Source organism: Micropterus dolomieu, linkage group LG10, assembly GCF_021292245.1.
Source record: "Micropterus dolomieu isolate WLL.071019.BEF.003 ecotype Adirondacks linkage group LG10, ASM2129224v1, whole genome shotgun sequence".
NCBI classification, from domain to species: Eukaryota; Metazoa; Chordata; class Actinopteri; order Centrarchiformes; family Centrarchidae; genus Micropterus; species Micropterus dolomieu.
The window spans coordinates 24,699,439-24,724,475 of record NC_060159.1 but is presented as its reverse complement, the minus strand read 5'-3'; the positions used below and the strand labels follow the sequence as shown (position 1 = coordinate 24,724,475).

General features: G+C 37.7%; 3 protein-coding genes across 4 annotated transcripts in view; all 3 read left to right on the top strand.

Moving 5' to 3' along the window:
- Positions 1–8,165: 8,165 nt before the first annotated feature.
- Positions 8,166–12,616, top strand: LOC123978257. Its single transcript, XM_046061428.1, has 9 exons — positions 8,166–8,221; positions 8,411–8,731; positions 8,874–9,155; positions 9,331–9,432; positions 9,633–9,722; positions 9,823–9,851; positions 10,341–10,397; positions 10,688–10,756; positions 12,482–12,616. Exons 1-9 carry the CDS (start codon positions 8,185–8,187, stop codon positions 12,614–12,616), a joined length of 1,122 nt encoding a protein of 373 aa, XP_045917384.1. The 5' UTR covers positions 8,166–8,184.
- Positions 12,617–17,824: 5,208 nt separating this feature from the next.
- On the top strand, positions 17,825–21,615 carry LOC123978354. Of its 2 annotated transcripts, none has more exons than XM_046061584.1 (9): positions 17,825–17,922; positions 18,148–18,486; positions 18,624–18,896; positions 19,039–19,101; positions 19,609–19,695; positions 19,794–19,822; positions 20,006–20,062; positions 20,209–20,277; positions 20,736–21,615. In XM_046061584.1, the coding sequence occupies exons 1-9, from the start codon at positions 17,862–17,864 to the stop codon at positions 20,880–20,882; spliced, it is 1,125 nt and encodes a 374-aa protein (XP_045917540.1). In that variant the 5' UTR covers positions 17,825–17,861; the 3' UTR covers positions 20,883–21,615. The 2 variants fall into 2 exon arrangements, with proteins under 2 accessions (XP_045917540.1, XP_045917543.1); XM_046061587.1 differs by having other exon boundaries at positions 17,837–17,922; positions 18,151–18,486.
- A 1,614-nt stretch (positions 21,616–23,229) lies between these two features.
- Positions 23,230–25,037, top strand: part of LOC123978357 — a 4,902-nt gene continuing 3,094 nt past the window's right edge. Inside the window, exons 1-4 of the mRNA XM_046061592.1 lie at positions 23,230–23,339; positions 23,562–23,897; positions 24,040–24,315; positions 24,408–24,458. Coding sequence (XP_045917548.1) covers positions 23,279–23,339; positions 23,562–23,897; positions 24,040–24,315; positions 24,408–24,458 — 724 coding nt within the window. The 5' untranslated portion in view covers positions 23,230–23,278. The remainder of the gene's footprint in view (positions 23,340–23,561; positions 23,898–24,039; positions 24,316–24,407; positions 24,459–25,037) is intronic.

Genomic DNA, 25,037 nt, shown 5'->3' with positions numbered 1-25,037 from the left:
ATTATTATGTACATGTCGGAGGTCGGTGTGATATACAGGTGCACATACACGTACAAGCATACATGTACACAGTGTGATGAGTGCAAAGAATGCTGTATAAATAAATAAATAAGTATTATGTGCAGGTGTTATGTACATGAGGTAAGTGGATTTGGTATACAGTATATACAATATGACAATATGAACAGTATGAACAGGTGTGAATAGAGGATGATGAATAAATAATAAGTGGTAGCCAGTAAACAGGTGGCTGATTAGTGGCAGAGTTACTGGGTTATTCCTGACACTGTGAGTCAGCTGTTCATCAGAGTGATGGTTTTGGCGTACAGTGCTTTGTAGCACCTACCAGAGGGGAGAAGTTGTAACAGGTTGTGTCCGGGTGAGATGGATCTACAGGGATGTTTCCTGCCCATTTCCTGATTCTGGAAATGTATAAGTCCTGAATGGAGGGCAGGTTGGCACCAATGATTTTTTTCTGCAGTCCTGCCTGTCCGTTGTAGTCTGCTTCTGTCCTTTTTGGTGGCAGATCCAAACCAGACAGTGATGGACGTACAGAGCACAGACTAGATGATGGCTGTGTAAAAGTGGCAGCAGCTCCTTAGGCAGGTTGAGCTTCCTGGGTCTGCCTGAATTGCCTCCTTCCAGCTATTTTAGCTTCTGCCAAAAAGTAAAAGCCAGGCCAATATTCACTCTTGTCTGGTCTCTATCTTTTTTGCTTCCTCGCTTCCTCCGACAACATCTACTTCTGTCTTTTTGCAGCCTCTACCATGATATCAGGATACCAACCTTGCTTCTTCCAAAGAAATTGCATCGTACCACCATGTAACATTGGAATAAATCCTATTCCAATGCTAAGTAGTGCAATACCAGGTGGTCTGGGCCCGCGGAGGCAATGACAGAGAAGCCATTCTCCCTATTACAAGTCAGTGCACCATCAAAATGATTTTGAAGATATTATTTTGAGATACATTTTCTACATAATGAATCTTTAACTTTTCTTTTTTACATGTTTGCCTTTGTAACTTGATGTAACTGAGCTCAGTCAGACACAACGGAAACTTACTAGCTTTATAACCAATTTAATCTGTGATGTATTGCCTTAATCTATGTGGCTATTTTCAATTTAACCTCCAAACAATACATTAAATTCAACTAATTGCAGATTCTTGTATCGAAACCTTCAGATGATTCACACACAATACAAACTGTTGGACCTTCATGTTTTTGGGTCATTGTCTTGTGGTAAAGCTGAATTTTAAGCAATATTTTGTCAAACTGACGTAATTCTATAGCATGTAATGTTGATAACATGACTGGTCTAACAGTCGTGTCCAATATATACCTTAGAGGAAAGAGACACTGAAAACTGGAGCAGTGTGTTTGCTGTTATGAACTATAACCTGGTCAGCAGCATTCTGGATTCATTGGATGACTCTGTGGAAAGCAGATATGGCAACTCTTTACACATGTGGAACGAAGGTTAAACTGGAATGACTTAAGTTACGTAGATAAGAAAACAGTGGCATTGTTCATTGATTAGCCTTTTCACGCTTGAAGTGTCTCAGTCTGAATCTTGATTCTATGACTTTGTATGTTCTCTCTTTGCCTGTAGGCTCCTCAGGATGCTGCACTGTCCTCAACATCCGCCAACCTCATGAATGTATGTTGCCCTCGAAAGGACAGCCAATTAACCTAATGACCTGATCAATAATAAATCCACACATAATCTAGCACTAGGTAATAAGCTTAAGTCAGGGAGGGAAATAAGTACTCACTGTATACCATCATTGATATGAGTCAATATAGCTATGAAGTTGAATGAACTAAAACAGTTTTAAGAAAAACTGAAAAACAAGATGGCAGGATGTGTTGCAAAATTGTTGTATTAGTTTTAGGAAGGTGTATCTAATAAATTGGAAACCATGTGTTTAGATTCAAAATGATGAACGGAGACACACAAAATGCTATTTGCTAATGGTAGTTAAACTCAGCTTCCATAATTATGTGTGTGAATTTGGTAAAAAATATATTGGACTTTAAATAACTGTAGTTTCACAGCTGTCATGAATCATATAATGAACTACATCTTAATGTGCAGAAATGTGGGAACCTGAACCATCACTGACACAAATGGAAAGCTTTTAGCAACAGTTACCATCCTGCTCACTGCTAGTATTGATATAACAGGACCTAAATTGATTTGTGGCCAAGTATCCACATAAATAAAACAAGATATTTACACACACACACACACACACACACACACACACACAATCTCAGATGTATCTTTTACCTACATACTGTAAACCCTGGTAAATGATAAACTTTAATGGATGCAATTTATAACTTAGCTCTTTTGAGTTTACATAGAAAAATCCTTTTACTAAGCATAAACGAAGTTGTTCCACTGGGGCAAAGATCATTTCAATAAAAACTTTATATCAAACAGTCCTTCAACTTTGTTCTCTGTCATCCTTCACCCAGAATTATCTTGCATGATCCCGGCTTCACAAACCCAAATTGATGCATCAAACTATGACTGTATATTTTGTGAATACTGGACCAAACCAGGACTTAAACATCGGTAAAGATTAAACTTTATATCTGTGTTATTTACCAGTAAGTAGCACATTGGAGGTGGGTTTGGACTCAAGGTTGTCCATTGTCGTCAATTCTGTTTTTGATTTTAATGGAGAATCTTTTAGTGCAACCAGTGAATAAAGAGTGTCCAGTTTGCTGACCTCTGGATTGGCTCTTTTCATTATCGCTCTTTTCATTATCGTAGTTCCTAGTGATCGTTATTATGATTCTGATGAACAATCTGATCCATCTTATATTCATCTAAATTGCCTATGAAATTATTTTCTGTGATTTACTGCTTCAAATCATAACACAGCATTAACATTACACAAACATAAAGTCCAGAGAAGGAAAAAGCACAGGGGAAAACATATTTGAACATATTTGTCATAAAATGCAGCAAACTGGAAGCTCTGACTGAGAACTGTAAATTGCATTTTTGTAAGTACTCTGATGTGTCATGTTTGGCATAGATACAAAACAGAGTTCCTTCTCGGCCACTGTGACTTTTCTTCAACATATTTTAAAAAACCCTTTAGTCATTGCATTAAAGGACTGTGAATGGCTCACTGTTTGTTTTTGCAGGTTTGGCGCCCATTAATGAGTTAAACAGTGAGGAGTTCTAGTCCAGAAGCATGGGGTTTGGGAAAGTGAATGAGTAATTCTCTCTTCTGTTCCAATGGGCTAACTGTTCAGCTTCCCTCAAGTGGCTGAAAAATCATGTGCAATTTGGCTGCTGAGCCTCACACCTGTACAGAATGATGATAACAGTCCTGTGTGCATGCAATAACCTACAGTATGTGATGTGCTACTTATTCAATTACTAGTGTCCTTGTATAAATCTGAAGAAATGTTTTATTGGCCTTTGTTAAATGACTTCGCTCTGTGAACACCATTCAATCTTGTAGATAAGAAATTGCACTGGTCTTTAATGTGACACTACATTTGGACAGGTGTGCTATGATAAGTCTTTTAGTTTTGTAGTTTAAATAACTAAGGTAGGAAGAGAGTAGACGGTCAGCACAGATGTCACGCAGTGGGGTGGCTGCTGATTGAACACATGTTGGAGAGAAACAGAGGAGATGTTTTGATGTTTAACATTTGTTGTTATGGAATGCTGACGCTGCTGATGATACTGTGACGTTTTAGAACAACGTTTGTGTCATTTAACATGACAACGGTTCTCTCCCAACTTTAACCACATGGTTTTAATTGCAACAATGATGATGAAGGTCCCCTACCCTTAACAAAGGCATAATCTTAACCCAAACCACAATATTCCCTCCCTAAGTATTTCTTTGAACCTTGAACAGTGTGGACACACATGTGAGTGGCTGCATGATGCAACAAAGACATAAAGACATCAGTCTGACAATGTGACCTTTATAACATATTTTATTTAAACATCACATTTGAGTGCAGTGTGACAGACAAACACAGTGGAAGAGTGCAGCTCTTTCCCTTCAGCCCTTACTACTCAGGTGAGAATATGATGAGCAATTTACACTTTATACTCATGTGATAGTAACAATGTAGTTGAACAACATTTGATGGACTGGATGTTTTGAGATGACACAGTGCCGTCTAGTTATTACAATGTGGTAAACATGAGGAGTTTTCTTACCTTATACTAAATGGTTTCATTTAACCATCATTTCAACTGAAGTGATGTACAAAACTAGAACCAACAGTGTCTACAAACAATGAAACAACACAAAAACAGACTAGTGATTTAAAACCCTGCACATCTCTCTCTCTCTCTCTCTCTCTCGCCCCTCTTCTGAAGTCTAAAGTCTGAATCTGAGTATCAGTCTAAGTCAAACAGACACTCGGCTGTGGGTAAAGATGTTCTCTTTATCTGTCAGTCTCTGTCAGTGTGTTCACATGTGCACAGTTCTAACAACCTTGTTGTTGCTCACTTTTGCATCTGCAAGATCCTCTGCTACATTCACAGTTTTCAAAAACATGCAAGAAAAACTCACAAATAGTGACTGACAGATTGTCAATTTAAATGTAGACTGTTTAATATTTAGCACTGCATAATGTTTGTGAAGTTATCATTGCTACTTTAGCTGCGGGAACTGTCCAGTCAAAAATGTTTTTTTATGTTTTCAGAATTTCCAGTTTGGGTGAAGCTTATAATTGTGGCTATTGGTTTAGCAGCACTCTTAATATCCGTTGTGTCACACATCAGATAGAACTAGAGAGAACTAGCGGTGAGAGCATTCATAAATTAAACTTTCACATACAAGAAGGTTTATAAACCTGAATTTTCACTGTTGAAGCTAAAGTCAAGTCTCTTTTGTCTCTTCAAAGAACAAAACAGATGGATAAAAACACGGTGACTTTAAAAAATTAAAAGTTTGTAGAATTATGACTTTTACCATTACAGACTAAATGGAGATGCAATTAAGAAAAAATATGATATTTTTCTATCCTCGCCTGGTAAAAGAAGCTATATATATATATTCAATAAACCATCAACACCATCATAAGATAGATTACGATGCAACTGTTTATATTCTAATACACCTGGAATGCAATTGTAACTATAAATGTGATGAAAATAAACTAAAAAACAGCAGTTATCATGCAATATTTTAAATATATACATGTATAATGTTTAAATGTTGACTTTGATTGGGGGTTATTTTTAAAACACTAAAACCACGTTCCGAATTACACAAAGCTTCCAAAACATTGAAATATTGATAAAAACAGTGTATATTGATCAATATTCCTTCAACAGAAAGCACTCACCTGCTTTACAGGCCTGTAGCTTGAGAACGGAACATCCCACAGGGATGGGAGGCATCAATCGATCCGGCTTGAGCAGACCTTTCATTTGATCCCCTGGATGTCTATATGTAGCTCCTACGAGTCGTCTACCAAACCACAAAAAAAAAAAACGAGTGTTTCAAAGCGGAACTACTTCCCTAAGATTTTTGGAATGGAAACGGCGAAAACTGCAAAAGTAAGTCAGCGGCTTGTTGTTACTTTTATCCAGCTAATTAGTCTGTAATTTTGGTGATTTGAGTGATGTGAGCTATTCAGCTGATTTCAGGCTGAGATTAGCTTTGGTTTGAGAGGTTGGACATGAGGATATGTTGTGATGCTTATAACTGCACCCATGTACAATGATTACAGAGCGATTTATGTACTTATGTACATGGTGTTTGATGGGTGTTTGGTGTGGATAAAAATGATTGGTTTGAGCTTCTAGCGGAACCTCCTAGCTTCACAGAGGTGTGTAGCATGTATAGGGTGATGCAATACAAGTTTCAGACAATAATTAATATCTGCATTTGCATTTCTGTGCGAAAATCGTGTGCTGCCCCGGGAAGTTAGTGTTTGTGTTGATATACTTGTTTGTGCCCACAAAGAATGAATGCTGATTAACTTCAAACACAAGATATTATCTAATCAGCAGATACAAGCTGCAGCATAGTGGACATTTCAATTGTTCTTGTTTCTAAGGTCTGAGGTGATCAAAACATAGCTAGTGACCTACTGTCAAAGCTTCCTCTTCTTCTGTTGGAGCTCAGCAACCTCTACGCCACCATCAACAAACCAAACAAATTTTCCCCCCACATCATTTTCGTTTTGTTTATTACTACTAAGCGTACTTTGTGTCACTGTTAATCTGGAGAAAACTCACCTGACTCACTTTTACAAGCAGTAGAGCTATACTTATGCCCGCCAGCAGGCGACAGTAGCGGCTTTGGTACTGGAGTGACTGGCGCTATAATCCCGTTTTACAACGAAGTTAGCCAAGTCGTAAACGTAAGGCAGTCAACAAAGCAGCAGATGAAGCCGATATTCATTCGGGACTGACTTTGTGCTATATTTACAGCGAAGTAAATTGAAACTGGCACCTGAAACCACCGTGTCTTCTTTTCGGGTGTAACAACAGCAACATAAATATTAAATGCACCTTTTTTGGTGCTGAGCCAAAAACAGCCATGCATTTATTTTGTCACTGCCCCTCCTATATGTGTTTTAGAGGGCCATAGTAACTGTTAAAATTCATTCTATATACATTATTACTAAATTCTGATGTAATAATAAACCTTTGAGTTACATGATAGATCTTGTACATGCAGCTGGTAAATCTTACCTGCATACACATACATGCAAGATTATCTATCTATTAAGTCCTTCCCAAGCCAAAAATGTCCAGATAATACAGGGTTAAGTTGACCAAAAGAAAGTGTGAAAAGTCATATTTATGTGTCAGAAAAACTAATCTCAGGGAAATAATTTTCTTTTGACATAGGAGTTGTTTCATAAGTCTAAAAAGCTCAAACATGATGTTTTCTAGCCACATTTTGAACTGGGAATAGAACATTATAGAAAAAACTGTTTAGCATTCAGTATCTACAGCCCTAGAAAGCTTAAACACTGATGCACTGTCAAAGCCTCATGGTAGATGGGGCTATAGCCCCACAAAGATGTTATAAAAATGTTATAAACTAAACCCTGAGTTCAGATGTATAACTTCAGATGGATTAAAATGTTTAAATATGGTAGTGGTAGCCTCAGTGTTGCGCTCTCTGGTACCTTTTCTGTTTTTGTTGCCCTTTTTCACCACATTTCACTGAACTGGAAGGTTTTCCTGAGATTTTAGGTGGAGAAAAAATCATTATCATAAACAGAAAAAACGTTAGAACTGAATCACCACAGGGACGGAAGTGTGTTGTGGATTTGGTTGAATGGGTAGTTTCCCCTTCAAAATTCAACAACCCTTATATGCAGGTTCCTGCTGTAAGAGAAGTTTATTATTTGACCAGGAGCTTCTGCTGGGGTGGTGATGGGGCAGTGGATAAGACACATGCTGTTCAATACCCCACTGTGACACATCCACTAATGTGTACCTGAGCAAGACACATAACCCCTATTTACTCCAGAGGCGTGCAACCTCTGAGATTTATAGCAATTGCAAGTTGCTTTGGATAAAAGCATCAGCTAAATAAATAAATTTAAATGTAATGTAAAGAAGGAGTTTGATCATTAGTTCAGTCAGAGCAGCAGATTCTCTCCACACTCATCTGTGGGGCTGAAACACATCAGTGGCTCATATTTTTTTTCACCACACTGAACCACAGCTTCCTCTGCTGTTGCTGTATTTTTAGAAAATAACCTCCTGTTCTTTTCAGCTCATTTTCACGCATCTCTGCATCATACATGCTCAGTCCCTGTTTCCCAGGGTCTTTGCCAGGCTGCTGTAACATCTAACCTCTTTGCTGTGCTGTAAATAATGGTAATTTGCTTCTCAAATTGCTGATTATCATTGCTAATGAATTAATAATCTACTTAGTGTTACTTGTTGTGGATAAGTAAATAAATGTAAAATTAAACACAGTCTTTGGTGATTCAAATTCAAGAATTCAGGGAAATAAAAAGTTGAGAGATGAAAAGCTAAATCCACGTACATAAATTCAGCAAGAGAGAAAGAATAGACTGAAAAAAGTTTACAGTGACAATGAGGAAGTGATATGTTACTCATCACAGGAACTAGAGTTCAGAAACTCTTACAGTTAATAGCTCAAAAGGGACAGTAAAAAGAGGCAGAGAAGCACAATGTTTGAATTCAGAGGGATTAAAATGTCTTTATTTCTGATATTGGTGCTTCATCTTTCAGGTAAGGATACATAAAACATGAACAGAAATACAGTGACTTTTATTTAACTTAATAAAGTCTGTTAAGTTTTGTCAAATTTGGAAACAACGGATGAGACATGTTTGCAAACTTAAGCTGTAAAATTGTCCTTACATTAACCCACATTCAAGTTTCATTATATTTTTCATTTTCTTCTTATATTTTCAACAGCAGTGACTGGACAACATCCCCCCAGCTTTGTTGTTAGAGATGGATATGAAGTCACTTTGCCTTGTGGAAATGTGATATATGGTCAGGACAAATGTGACGATATAATCTGGCTCTTCAGTAGCTCAAGAAGCATAGGTTCAGTAGAGCTGATTCTACGGGGGCAGATTAGTGAAAACGCCAAATCTAAATCAGACAGACTGAGTGTTACAGAGAACTGTTCTCTGGTTATAAAGAATGTCACAGTCGAGGATGTTGGTTATTACACCTGCAGACAGATCAAATCAGGACAAGACTCTCATGTTTATCTGTCTGTTATTATCAGTGAGTATTTCCATCATAATTTTTTCAGCTCAAACTGTCTTGTTAGAACAATATACTGAAACATTACAATAATTATGATCACAGTGATGAAGTTAACTTTACTCTTGCTGTCTTTCTCTCACAATATCTCCATCTTCACCAGTGACTGAACATAAGGACACTGAGAAGGTGACGTTAACCTGCTCTGTGTCGACAGATGGACAGTGTGAACACACAGTGAAGTGGCTGTATGAGGGTAAAGAAGTGGATAAAGATAACAAAGACATGAAGACATCACAGACTGACTGCTTAGATACTGTGACGTTTCTTACCTCTTATCTCAAGAAAAAGTCACAGTATAACGCATTTAAGTGTGAAGTGACAGATGGTTACTCAAAAGTGCAGCTGTTTGACTTTAGATCTCAATCATCAGGTGACCAAACAGGTGAGAATATGGTGAGCTGTTTAAAAGCACCTTAAACTAATGTGTATAATCACAAAGTAGGCTATATTTGTGTACTTGATAAATTTAAAGATTTCTGAATATATCATTCTAGTAACTGCAGATTGTATTTTTCAACATACAGTTTCTTTGGTTTTGTTATTTTACATTTGTCCAGGTGAGATGGCAACAACAACAATAAGAAACACTAAAAACGGAAACAAAATATCAAGGCCCACTATAACAGTGCCTACCAACAGCAATACTCCATCAATAAACGGTAGTGACTCAATATTCTGTGTATCTCTTTCAAGAATTTCTTTGTCTTTCAGTCTTTTAGCTTTTGAAGCCAAAACTTTAAGTGTCAGACGCGTACTTACCTGTAGGTGGAGATAATTTCTTCTCATTTAGCGAAAGGATTTTGAACAGACCTGAAAGCTGCAGCCAAAATGTTTAAAATGTTTTTATTTTGCTTTCCAGGTTGGTGGCTGTACATCATTGGGGCTATAGGTTTAGTGGTACTCTTAATAATAATTGTGACATGTGCCATTAGATGGAAGAGAAGTAAAGGTGAGAACATTCACAGATGAAACTTTCACCAATGAGAAGTTTTGAAGCAGCTGGATTTTCACTGTGGAAGCAAAAAGTTGACTTTCTTTTATCTTTTCAGAAGACAAAACACAGACGGATAAAAACACTGTGAGTTTAAAACTGGATGATCAAACATTGGTGCAATTGTGACTTTACTGAGCAAACCAGGCAGTTTGTTGTTGTTCATCGCAACTTGGTGTTTAGTTGGAGAGAGAGACTCCAGTACTGACTGCGATGTACTAAAGTTCCACGACAATTTCAAGTGGAAGAATATATGTTAAACAATCGAATAGGAACAAAGAATGCAAGGAATAGTTCAATATTTTGGTAAATACTTGTTTTCATAACAAATAGCAAAAAATAACAAGTGGCAACCTTTGACTGTGACACAAGTGAGAAGTGTGGAGGGGCAGAAGGGGATTACCTTGATTTAGCGTAAAAACTGGAAGCACATAAACTTAGGCAGTGATGACAAGAACCCAGGAAGTTACAGCACTAAATTGTTGTTTGCCAAGAAATAGTTACAACACATTATTCACTCTCTAAAAGCACAAATTGTGGTTTTTATTTATGGAAATGTGAACTGTGTTTGTCCAGGGACAGAGTTTAATCCATGCAGTGACTGAGTCTGCTCCAGAAACCAGCCAGGACACGGTGAGATCTCACACTACACCCAGTACAAAAAGCCTCACTGTTAAGTGTGTTTGTTCTATGAAGTATTAACGACATGAGACACAAACTGACTCCTGAGTTAGATTTTATTCTGCAAGAGAGAATAAAAAGGGAAGGAAGATGATCCCAGTTACACCAGAATAGAGCAGAAACATGTGAAGCATTAAGGTATGAGTGTGAAGTGTAGGGTGCGAAGAAAAATATCAAGTTGTTATGTATACTCTCAAGTCCACATGTTACTGAGCAGCCATTATGTTGTCTTCTCTGTGTAGGCTGATCCTGAAGATGGTGTTTCCTACGCCTCCATCAGCTACACCAGGAAGACCAACAGTAAAGGCCGGGTAAGCTGTCTGATTGGTTGCACTTGTGATGTTATTGAATGAACACAAAACAAGTGAAGAGCAAACAACATATCCAATTTATTTTTGTCTTTAAAGTGGCTATCATTGATATTTTTATGATTACATTGTAAAGTTCAATTCAATTCAATTCAATTTTATTTATATAGCACCAAATCACAACAACAGTTATCTCACAACGCTTTTCATAGACCGTACTCTGTGATGTTATTTACAGAAGCCCAACAATTCCCACCAAGAGCAAGCACTAGGCAACAGAGGCAAAGAAAAACTTCCGAGCCATCTGCCTCGACCGGTTGGGGGTGAACGAGAGAGAGAGAGGGCGAGAGAGAGAGAGAGAGAGAGGGAGAGGGCAAAAGAGGAACAGAGAAAGAGAGAGAGGGATGTAAGGAGAGAGAGGGGAGGGAGGCAGCCTACACAATATACACACAGAGAAGTACAGGCAGTAAAGGTGATGTTGCTATAGACTAAATGAAAAATGGTACAGATATTTATAGTAGTGTTAATGATAACAGTCGTAATGTTAATGATTATAATAACAATAATAATAATAATAATAGGACTAGTAACAATAGTTGTTGTAACAGAGGGTGTCGAGCAGGAACAAGGAGCAGCAGGTGACCCGCAACCACAGATCCAGACTCCACAGCTTCAGAGCCAGAAAAAAGAAAGAGAGGAGAGGTACGAGAAAGCACAAGACTACCGGAAAGGGGAGACGTTGTGTTAGTAACATGCAATAATGGGATGAGGTTGCATACAGAGGGAGAGGAAGTAGAGGAGAGAGGAGCTCAGTGCATCATAGGAAATCCCCCGGCAGTCTAAGCCTATAGCAGCAAAGGTGTCGTAGTGATGAAACTACAGAGATTAAAACCTGATTCTGCAGATCCCTTCAGTGTTATGGAGCTTTATAGTGAGTTTCAGCTCATTTGTCCTCCTAAAACTTTAAACTGATGATCAAACTACTGTTTTGGTTCACTCTCACTGCTCTCACAGTGTTGTTTTTGGTCCCAGCACGCAGCTTTTTTCACTACCTGCTCAGCTCCAAACAGCAAGACACAGTAAGTGACTAGCCGGTGAACATAGTGGAGCATTTAGCAGCTAAAGAGACAGATATTTCCCTCAGGAGTTAGCAGAGACCAACAGTGAATAATAATGCTGCTCTGTAACTGCTGGATGTATAAATAAACCACTGCTACCAGGTTCACCATTATTAATTATGGTGGTAATGTCGCAGTGGATAAGACACATGCCCTTGGTGTGAGAGACTGAGCTTCGAATCCCACTGCGACACAACCACCAACGTCTCCCTGAGCAAGACACTTAACCCCTCATTGCTCCAGAGGCGTCTGACCTCTGACATATACAGCAATTGTAAGTCATTTGGATAAAAGCGTCAGCTAAAAGTATGTAATGTAATAACCAGTCATAATCCACAGAGGATAAATCCAGAGGTTTTGTTGGTGATCCCCTCACCTTTTCACTATCAGTCCGTCTATCTATTTTTTTCCCACCATCAGACCAACATGTCAACTTCACACACAAGACCTGATAGTGTTTTAATTGGCAGATAAAAGCTGCAGAAAACTGAATATTTCAGTTGTTAGATGGCAGCAAACTGACTGACAAGCAGACTTTCAGAACTCTTTATCTGTACGTGTCTGTATTTATGCGTGTTTATTACGTGTGCTGCTGTTACTCTCTTCTCAGGAACGGGTTAAAAATGATGATGCTGATGAAGATGATGCAGTGACCTACAGTAGTGTGAAAGTTTCCTCTTCTTCTGCTGGAGCCTCTGCTGATCCCAGCGACCTCTACGCCACCATTAATAAACCAAATAAATAAGAGACCACAGTATCTGAGAACCATTTTACCGATATTCACTGGCATTTTGCAGTTCACTGGCATGATGTTTCTCTGTTATACTGTGCATGACTGAGGAAGAATGTTTTATGTGTTTTATGTTGAGTCCAACGAGGCTTGGCACAGATACGTAGTATTATTTACTAATTTATTAATTGAGCTTTTTTTTTTTTTGTGTAGCCTATTCATTTTTGATTGTGGCAGACATGGTCCTCCATAAGAAACAGGCTCACAAAATAAAATTAAAACCGGCTCTGCTCTTTGCCATGGTGCGAGAGGAAAACAAAGTTTTGAAAAATAACTTTGAGATTCAAACAGCAGTGTAACACACATTTGGATATTTCAGTCCTGCTTTAAACAATACAGCTCATATCATTGTATTTTTACCGTTTTACAGTGAGAACTGTAATAGTTAAAGTGCTCTGATGGGAAAACCAAGTAATTTTTTTGATACCATGACTGTGACCAGAACTTTCAGATTACACTTTACTGTCTTCTTGATGATACTGTGTTGAGTCCTGCAGGGAAATGGTGTTAAGACAAGCTCAGATTTCATTTTAAAATAAATAAACAACTTTAACTACTAAAGAAGTGATTCCTTTTCGTTATGAATGTATTTATGATCATTTCCACGATGTATTATTGTAAAACATTTTTTGTCCAGAAGGGGGTGTAGTAGGTATTATTACCAGTATTATACACTTTATGGTAATATAACCCAGCGTTCATATGGTTGCAACACATTTGGCTTGATGAACTAGTTTGTTAATTGTGCTCAGTGATGAATGTTGGGTTAGGTTTTCAATGCTATTGTATTTTTTGTTTTATTCGAATTGTTATCAATTGTTGTTTTTTTAAATATTGATGTGTTTTCAGTTTTCTTTTTATGTCCTGTTAGTGCCCAGATATCCCTTATTGAGATTGTGTTGTGGCCCCAGGACTGTGAAATAAACATCCCACTTTCATTAGATCATCCCCGACAACTGAGACTTTCAAATCTCGTCTTATTTTTATTCTTTGGCGTTTGAGTCAGTCTAGGGCAGGGCTCGGCAAATACGTCTGGCATCGGGCCACATTTTTTTCAAGCTATGGGCTATATGGCGGGCCAGAACAAAATCAATTTATTTCAAATCCTTGTATACTCATGTGAATGTTAAGCTCAGTAGGTACTGTGCGGGACTCCCTTTAGGAAGATAATTTCCAATTAACTGCGTATATTTCCCCCCCTTTTTAAACTACTTCATTATAAGGACAGTTTTGCACATGCTCACAATAGCATGCTGTAGCATGTGTACGCCCGGCATTTGATCCGCATTCATAAACCTATGGACGCTTATTTTTGTGAACGGTTTGTGATCGTTGGCTGGATGAATATTACGCATGATCCACGTACTACTGCAACTGGGGGGGCTCCGCAGCGCCACGCAACTTTCTACATTCTTCCCAGAGGTGTGTCAAGCAGGCCAGAGACTCTTTTGAATGTCCTTCAGAACTCTTCAAAGTAAAAGCTTTCAATAAACTCAACATAAAGCATTGCTGCAATAAACGTTCTTGCGCTTTTATTTTGCAGCCACAATAACTTAAGAGGAAGTGCCGCCTATTGCCGGCCACTGGTCTAGGGACATTCATGCTTATCTGTCCTGGTTGCTTCATATTTCTATTTACTGCTGTACACTTCATCATTGTCATATGTTTCATTATTGGTGTAGGTTCCTTTTTTATCTGATTGGTGTCCTTTTTTCATGTTGTAGTTTTACTTGCATTCCTTTTTACAGCACTTTGTTCAACAGTGGTTCTTTTTAAATGTGCTTTATAAATAAACTAACTTGCAGCATTTTAGCTGTTCAATCGATTTTTTATCTGGAAATGAGCTCTACCTCAGTATATAAATACTGAATGTCCTAGTTCGTTCTTGAAAAACTTAAATAAATGAGTAGGTACTCATATAAATTAAAACATTACCAAAAATTCTTCTCTTCTCAGGCTAATTTGCGAGTCCTTCTCCATCATACATGTTCATTCCAGCACGTGGAAGCAGGAACTCATCACATATGGACGCTTGACCCCTTTGGCATTGCTTTAAAATGCTTTGTTTAGGTAGTAGATCTACTTTTAGATTAGAAAAGATAATTTCCTGATGTATATGGTAGCCTGTAATTTACAGCTATACAGGGGGACAAAATGTACTGACTAAAACACAGTGTCTTTGATAAAAGGTTAATGAAATTATGGTCATCTGTTCCTTCCTATGAAATTCTAAGGAAGCTGTGGGGGTGTTACTTACCCTGATGTGATTTCACAGATGATCTGCTCGGAATAGACTGATGACCAAAGTTATTTAGTCACACTTAAAGAGCGTTAAATTAGGAAATACATCACCGACAGCAAGACCATGTATGAGTTTGTAACTAAAGTAGGATGTTGTAGTATGTGGTGTAACTTAAAATACATCATTTAAGTTAGTTGACTATTTGTTTTACAGTGGAAACAAACACTCTTAGGTGAAAGCAGAGTGTCTAACCCATCCAACCACCTCAAGCTACAAGGACTTCTGAGGTATTTATTCTAGGCCTACTTGTAGTTAAGTTTGTTAGAAACACTAAGCTTAGCGGGTGCTGCTCATTTTGTATTTTGTTTCTTGCTGGACAAGTCAGAGTTTTGTTTAGTTTCATTTTGGAGTAGCAAGTGGCTCTCTCTCAGTTGGAGAGACCTCTTTAAGTTATATTTGTGTCTTTGATTTAAGCAGCATCCACCAGCCCTTTTCCATTCTGTTTGTAAACCCTGTCAACAATAAACAACTTGCACTTTTACCAAAAACATTCTGGTTCATGTTGCATCCCTTTCCCGACAAGCCGGGTCGTAACATAGATCTTGACCAATCATCCACATGTGATGACTTGGGAGTAGCAGCGGGTTGAAGCTCTAGCCATAATGATAATGATGATAATAATATAACACGGCATAGAGTAAAATAAACCAGTCACTCAAGGAGTGTGGGGCATCACTGCCACCTGGTGGACAGGTACAGAGAGCATCCTCTAATCGGGTTTTGGTTTAAATACAGGTTACCAAATGAAAACACATGACCAAGATATTCACTTCTGCACTCCTTTCTTGCCATCCTAACATAACAATGAGCACCTGACCTAGCTAACTGATGTTTTGGGAAAACTGTAAGGTGGCAGTGGAGTGGAGGTGGGAGTCTGCAGGGCAAATTAATCAGAGAACAGGAAACATCCAAGTGTATGACTGTGAAAACACATAATAGTGATTGGATGGATGGGATTAAGTGGGAGGTGAGAGTGGAGAGGCTGCACTGCAGGGAAGGTAGCCTCGGCTTCACTGAACTTCATTAAACTTCCAAGGGGTCTTCCCCAAAGTTTGAATAAAATATTTACTCTCTCGCTTCACACACTTCCTCAGAAAAAAAATCAGCAAATTACCAAGTGGTGAATTATTGACCATCTGTAAAATCAATCTGTGTATTCAAGGAGCCATTAGACACTGACAGACACAGACAGCAGAATGTCTGGTTTCATTATTTCTGATGGTACTGCTTCATTTGACATGTAAGACAGTATTTAAAAATGTACATACAGTACATTTGTTATTATTCATCAAATACAACACATTTTGTTAAAACAACATAATATTCTGCTCTTATTTCCTCCACAGCAGTAACAACAATATTCCACATCTGGTTATAAAGAAGGTCACAGTCAAAGATGCTGGTCCTTACTTTTGTCAATAATGCAAAAAAAAAAAAAAAAACTAGGTTAAGATGTTGAGGTTCATCTGTCTGTTATTAACAGTTAGTGTTTACATCATTTAGCTGACGCTTTTATCCAAAGCGACTTACAGTTGCTATAAATGTCAGAGGTCTCACACCTCTGGAGCAACGAGGGGCACATCACAATTAAACTGTCTTGTTAGAAGTTGTAATATAATGTCTTTCTCTCGCAACATCTCCATCTTCACCAGTGACTGAACATAACAACACTGATAAGGTGAGGTTTACCTGCTTTATGTAGACATATGAATGATGTCGACTCAGTGAAGTGATTGAAATACATCGCAGACTGGGTGCTCAGTTTCTGTGACGTTTCGTATCTCTCATCTCAAGCAGAAGTCAAAGTATCATGAGTTGATGGTTACAGCGGAAAGATTCAGCCCTCAGTCTTCAGGTGAGAAAACAGGTGTGTGACTTAACTGCCACCTGCCTAAACTAAATGCTCAATTCAGTATCAGAGGTTAAATTATCATCATTGTCTAAATGCCGAAATGTCTAGTAGGTATAAAAAGTTTTCTGTGCAGGAGGTGGCTTCAGCTGACTCGCTCTGAAATCTTGAGGTGGGGAATGTTGCAGGAAACCACGGTGGAAATGAGAGAGAAGAGTTTCTTTGTACAGAGGAACTGCTAGAAACACGTCTCTCCAACACAACAAACTCTCGCTCTCCAACTCTCACGTTTCTACCGTTCTTCTGTCTTCCAGCAATAACTCACCTCTCACGAGATTTCAGAGTGAGAATGGTCCTTGAGCGAGACTTCTGTTTCTGGTTAAACTGTCACAGAGAGTCACTCTATTAACCACATTCACACCAAAACACTCGCCCTTCAGTTTTCAGAAAACATTACTAAACTGCAAAGAGAAATCACTAAATCATCACATCACTTCACCTCCTTCTCCTCCTCTTCCTCCTCCTTCTCATCTTTTCAGGACATCATATGTTGTCTTTAAAACAATCTTATCAGCTCATAGCAGTTTTACATTATGCCAATGTCAACTCCAACAACCAAGACTCAACTCATACTATCAAGATTACTTCTTTCAATCAAGTTTACATTTGGACCTGAAGTTTCTCTTGTTGAACTCTAACTGAAGAAGGAGTTTTGTCGTCAGTCAGACCAACAGATTCCTTTCACATCATCTATTTGCCTGGGAACATATCTGAAAACGCATCAGTGGCTCATTTCCTTTGTCTCCACACTGAACCACATCTGCGTTTTGGCTACTAAGATTTCTACAAGAAATGAAATGAAAGAGATTAAAAGCTGATTGACTCCGCCTACATAAATTCAACAACTGAAGGAATGAAAAAATATTGAATTCAATATAAGGAAGTGACACTTTACTAATAACAGGAAGTAAATGCTGTACCTCTCTAAAAGAAGCACTATGGTTCAGAGACGTGACAGTTGAGGACGCAATAACGAGAGAGAGAGAAAAATGGTTAGATTCAGATGGATAAAAACGTCTTTATTTGTGATACTGGTGCTTCAGTTTACAGGTGAGGATTCACAAAACATACATGAATAAAAACATTACTAATAGTATTTAAGTAATTAATATGAATTTATTTTTGACAGCCAGGTTTACTGTTTGTTTTGAACATGGTGTGTTGAGTGGATTACCGTTTGTTGTATTTAATGTTATTGTTACACACAACTATAAACATAAGAGCCATATTCTTATCACAGTTCATTTTTTTATATTTATCTCTCATCTTCAACAGCAGCAACTGGACAGAACCTCTCCTTCACTGTCAGAGTTGGAGATGAAGTCACTTTGCCTTGTGGAAATGTGATACAAAATCAGGAAAAATGTGACGGGTCTTCCTGGTTGGCCAGTCGTGATATTGGGGCAGCAGTAACAGAGCTGATTACACATGGGAAGATCAGTAAAAATGGGAATTTCGAAGCTAAATCAGACAGACTGAATGTTACAGCAGAATGTTTTCTGGTTATAAAAAATGTTACAGTCGAGGATAATGGTCGTTACACCTGCAGACAGTTCAAGAAATCAGGACAACAACATGGTCCAGACTCTCCGGTTGTTCTGTCTGTTATCAACAGTGAGTATTTACATCATAATGTTTTCAAACTGTCTTGTTAGAACAATATACTGAAACATTACAATAATTATGATCACAGTGATGAAGTTAATTTTACTCTTGTTGTCTTTCTCTCACAATATCTCCATCTTCACCAGTGGAACAATATCAGCACAATGATACAGTCGGCTTCATCTGCTCTGTGTTGACATATGGAAGTTGTGAACACACAGTCGAGTGGTTGTATGAGGGTAATAAGAACAACATGGTGACATCACAGGGTTCCTGTTCAGCCACAGTGGTTTTTACAGCTCCTCCTCTTAGTCAGAAGTCCAACTATTCTGAGTTACTGAAGTGTAACGTGACAGATAATATGAGTGGCCAGATGCTGCTGTGTAGCGTTGACCTCCAGTCCTCGTGTCAGAAAACAGGTACATTTAATTTCATTAGATGAATTTTAAGTTTGAAGATTAGAACATTATTCTTTCTCATTTAGTGTCTTCAGATGTTAAACATGAAGTATTTTATCTCCGGTTGTTGTGTTTTGTTATTTCATATAAACAAATCCCAAAGGAAGCACATTGAGGGGGAAAAACAAAACACCATCTGGAAAGGGTGAAACTACAACAAAACCAGGTAGTGACATCTCTCTCTCTCTCCTTTTTAAGTCTAAAGTTTGAATGACAGAGTGACACATGGCGGTGGGTGGAGATATTCTCTTATTCACAAGTCTGAGTTTCAAACCTTTCTGTTGGTATCTCTTGTTTGCTGGTGTTGGTTGACTTTGCAATAGAAATGACATTTATTTTTTAAGGGTTTCCATAAGAGGTAAGTTAATGTTACGTAATGTTTTATTAAAGTTTTATTTTTATGTTGTACTCATATCGTGAAAACTGTCAACATCTTATTGTAAGTATCTTCATCATTTGGTTAAATTTCTTAAAGACACTATTTTTAAAACATGCCAAGTAAGAATTTAGACATGATAGATGTGGAAACTAATAAATGTAGATTTGTACCAACTGAAAAAGTACTTTGTACTATGAGCTTTGCAAAGAATGTTTCTCATATTTTAGGTACATGATGTTAAACAGAACATAAACTGCAGGAAAAACATTTGTTATGTTCTAATTCTCCTTCTAGATATGTGGCAATTCATCGTTGTGGCTGTGGGTTTAGCAGCGCTCTTAATAATCATTGTGGTTGTCATCAGATGGAAAAAGGCTAAAGGTGAGATCATCCACATATGAAACTGTTGTTGAATAAGTTTCAATAAACCTGGTTTTCCACAATGGAAACAAAAAGTTGACTCTTTTTTGTCTTTTCAGGGAACAAAACAAAGATGGATGAAAACATTGTGAGTTTTAAACCTTATTAAATATCCAATTTAGTTTAAAGGGAATATATGGAGAAAAACACTGAAGAAGGTATATGTGACAGATATTCAGACGCTATTTTAGAGAATGGCACATCAATATATTCTATAATAAGTATTCATTGATTTAAGTGAAAAACTCTTATCTAGACTGTATTTTTCCAGCGACTGAGCTTAAACCCTGCAGTGACTCAACCTGGTCCAGAGACCATGCAGGACATGGTGAGATCACACACCGCAACCAGTACAAAGTTACACTCATTCTTAAATGTATTTGTTCTCCTTCTGCAACAGAGAAAAAGAGAAGTAAAATTATGCAACTAATACAGAATGCCCACATGCTACTGAGTGTTGTCTTCTTTGTGTAGGCTGATCCTGAAGATGGTGTTTCCTACGCCTCCATCAGCTACACCAGGAAGACCAACAGTAAAGTCCAGGTAAGCTGCATGGTTGATAATACACGAGTTGATGGTGGATGAAGAAACAAGACTAATAGTCAATACCATGATGCTAACATGTTCACAATGACAATGCAAACATGCTGATGATTAGTGGGTAAAATCTTTGCAGTGATCACTATCTTAGTTCAGCATTTTTGAATGTTAAGATTTGCTAAAGAGCTAAACACTTAGTACAACTGAGGGTGAGTCATTAGTTTTTGGTCAGAAATATTGGAGAAGATAGCGCCAGAAGATAGCACTAAAAGTTAAAAGACCATTGCTAATAATCTTCCTGAGGGGATATGAGTATCTGCACCATATTTAATTAATCCATCCAATAATTGCTGCTTTGCGTTGTTGTCATTTATTGTTTTGGATTACAATGTGCTGAATTATGTTGCGCCACATACTGTTGTGTAATTTATGTGTCGTGCTGGTTCTCTGTTATTTCAAAGGTTTCTGTTAAGGATGATCATGATGAAGATGATGCAGTGACCTACAGCAGCGTGAAAGCTTCCTCTCCTTCTGCTGGAGGCTCAGCTGATCCCAGCGACCTCTACGCCACCGTCAACAAACCAAACAAAAAAGAGGACGTGGTATAGTTACATCTCATATCAGTTCAGTTACTGATAACTAAAAATAAAACCAAGTCAGTTTTTATTCAGCGAGTGCTTCATTCTGTGTTAATGATATTTATTGATACCTTTAGAAAAATTGTAAATGCAGTCAGTCCTGGAGAACATTTAATATTTATTTACTATAAATGTTTATAATTATTCCAAATGCCCCCACCAGAGTAATGACATTGTTATTGATACATGAAGAACTAAGACGATAATTTGAAGCTCAGCTGCATCTGGTTGTTGTTTCAGCATTACATATTGTACTTTTTCAGTTCTTTCATGAACATGTGACCACATTTTTTGTGGTTTTTGTGTGATTGTTTTCAAGATTGATTGGTGTAACAAATCTTTCTGTAGTAGGTTAACTAGTAGTATAATGGATAAAGTAGAAGTAACAACCGAATATTTCATATGGCTGGTTTCTGTCAGGCACATGCATCTATGGGAAACTTTAAGGAACCCGTTACTTTATCATCCTTTAGACACAGACTTTTCTGTTCAGGGGATCAGTATATGAAATCCTTACCCACAGAGCTTAAATGGATCATGACTGGCACATTTAAAGAGGGATCTGTCATGAATGGTCTGTTTCTTGTTATTGAGTTTTTATTGTAATGTTTGTGTTTTGTCCTGTTTTGTTCTTATTTTCTTGCTAAGTTTCTTCCCCATAAAATACACATTAAATGAATAAACCTATGTGATAGTGTTCATAGTTAATGTTTTTTGTTGTTGTTATTGCATTTTCTTTACTTTATCACATGTAATTATTTCATTCACAATATTTGAACATTTAGATGGCTTATAGAATTAGAAAAGATGCCGAGAGGAAGTGGGTTGTGACCTCCTCTATCTACACTGAATCACCCATGAGAGTCGTGTTAAACAAGTGAATGAGTGGAAACAGAGGAAGACCAAAAGGGATATATTTCCACTTTCCTTCTCTTGCTGTATAGTTAATGTCACCTGCTGCACCGGGTCTTGAACACTGACTGTTAGTATAGCTACAAGGGAAAATAAAGGTTTGATATGCTCTTCCCTGATAAAAAACAGCAACTGTTATCAGAGGAAAGGCAAAGCCACTAATCACAGGAAGTAGGTAATGTATTTCTCTTTAAGAAGACTGTGACAGTTGAGAGAGTGAGAACAAGATAGACCGAGAGGCACGATGACAGAATTCAGTTTTATACATTTTTTTATTGATGGGTGCTTCAGATTACAAATATGGATGCATATAACACATACTACTGCACTTGGTTAAGTTTCGCTGATGGCTTTCATGATGCTGTTTTGCTGTTCATGGTACCTTGCATCATGTTGCATTGCCATGTTATGCTGTATCATGTTCTGCTGTGCCCAGGGCTCCTTGAGGGGGGCTCCAGGTGGTCCCCAGCAAAAAGGGTAGTACTTCTTGTTCACTAACTCCATCCATAAGTAACACAATAATAGAATTTATGACTATTTGGTCATGTGTTTCACTTTCTGTAAGAAAACAAATATCCGATGAGTGACCCTCGGACAAAATCTTATCAGTTTAGGGATCCTTCACATTAAAAAGTTTGAGAACCACTGACCTACAGCACTGTGAAAGGTGATCCCAGCAACCTCTATGCTATCATCAAATAAATGAAGAAATAAGATACCAGTTACAGTGCTGGTCAAATATGTTATATTTTCCATTCACACGATCATGTTTTTGTGTGTTCACTGTTTATCTCCGTGGGGAATGTGTCTCTGTAATCCAAATCTTGGCCTTCAATTACCCTGAAGCTCTCACATTTATTTACTGTTTGAAGTGCTGAATGCTTTCAGTGTTACATCAGATTTTTGGGATAGTCTAATGTTTTTTTTAAACTTTATATTTCACTTTTTGGATTTATTGCTGTAAAATGTGTTATCCAGAGGGTGGTGTAGTAGCTAAACTACCAATATGCAGAAGTAGTGATCAAACATTCATGAGAAAAGTTCCAAGTTCAAGAGTTGTTTTTATTTGTTTCATCTGTTTTATCTCTTTCAAGCTATCTACCACTAGTAATTGTTTCATATGCAATAATGTTAATAAGTATATCTCTGTCCAGTTTAATTATAATGTCCTGGTGCTATGAAAGTGCCTTAAAGTAAACTGATAGGAGTTGGGATGTAACGTTTAGATTGAATTCGCTGGGGGGAGTTGTTACAGCTTATGTCAGAGTGTTCACATCTGACATTCTCTGGTTACACAAAAACAGCAAATACTAAAAGAGGAAAACTTTCGTTATGAGGAAGTGATACACACTATTCACATGAAGTATGTGCTGTTTTGGTTTTTGTTGAGAAGCACTTGTTCAAGCAAGTGTGAAAACGAGAGGCAGAAAATAAAAGAGACAGACAGAAGAACAATGGTTGAATTCAGATGGATTAAAATGTTTTTATGTTTGATACTAGTGCTTCAGTTTACAGGTAAGGATACAAACACTTTACAAAACTTAACTTTATAGATATGAATTATAGTACCTGTTTGCTTCATGCTGTTTGTTTTAAATTCCGTGGTCTCTCGAAAACTAAGTTTGAAAGACACTTGTTGCATTTAAAATGATCCTCACACCATGAACGTAAAAGCTATAATCTTACTTTATTTTATATGTTCATGTTTCTCTCCAATGTCTTTTTCTCTAATTTCAGCAGTATCTGAACAACATCACCTGTCTCTAATTGTCAGTAAGGGAGATGAAGTCACTTTGCCTTGTGAAAACGTGCAAAATGATCACCGTAAATGTAACAGTACTGCCTGGCACTTCAGTGGTTGTCCTGGCAAATCAGAAAGAAACTGGGTTATGCAAGGGCAGATTGTTACACCAAACACCAAAGGTAAATCAGACAGACTGAGTGTTACAGAGAACTGTTCTCTGGTTATAAAGAATATCACAGTCGAGGATGTTGGTCGTTATTACTGTCAACAGTTCAGATCAGGACAACAACAAGGTCCAGACTCTCAGGTTTATCTGTCTGTTGTTAACAGTGAGTATTTCCATCATAATGTTTTCAGCTCAAACTGTCTTGTTAGAACAATATACTGAAACATTACAATAATTATGATCACAGTGATGAAGTTAACTTTACTCTTGTTGTCTTTCTCTCACAATATCTCCATCTTCACCAGTGACTGAACATCAGGACACTGATAAGGTGACGTTAAACTGCTCTGTGTCGACATATGAACACTGTCGACACACAGTGAAGTGGCTGTTTGGGGGTACAGAGGTTGATAAACATAACGAAGAGTTAAGGATGGACCAGTCTTACTGCTGGGCCAGTGTGATCTTTAAGACTTCTCATTTTATTCACAAGTCTCAGGAGTTATTGAAGTGTAAAGTGACGGACAGCTACAATGGAAAAGTGTACACCTTCAGCCCTCAGTCTTCAGTCAAGAAAACAGGTGAGAATATGACGAGCGATTTAAAATCACTTCATCCTGATGTGAAAATTATAAAATGCATTTGTTTATTTTATGAATTTTATCTAAAGTAGGAGCTAACAAAACAGCACCTGGAAACAACAATGAAACCACAAAGCCACAAGGTATATTTTCATATACAGTGGGTACGGAAAGTATTCAGACCCCTTTAAAGTTTTCACTCTTTGTTTCATTGCAGCCATTTTCCAAAAATCAAAAAAGTTCATTTTATTTCTCAGTAATGTACACTCAGCACCCCATCTTGACAGAAAAAAACAGAAATGTAGAAATTTTTGCAAATTTATTAAAAAAGAAAAACTGAAATATCACATGGTCATAAGTATTCAGACCCTTTGCCGTGACACTCATATTTAACTCAGGTGCTGTCTATTTCTTCTGATCATCCTTGAGATGGTTCTACACCTTCATTTGAGTCCAGCTGTGTTTGATTATACTGATTGGACTTGATTAGGAAAGCCACACACCTGTCTATATAAGACCTTACAGCTCACAGTGCATGTCAGAGCAAATGAGAATCATGAGGTCAAAGGAAATGCCTGAAGAGCTCAGAGACAGAATTGTGGCAAGGCACAGATCTGGCCAAGGTTACAAAAAAATTTCTGCTGCACTAAAGGTTCCTAAGAGCACAGTGGCCTCCATAATCCTCAAATGGAAGACGTTTGGGACGACCAGAACCCTTCCTA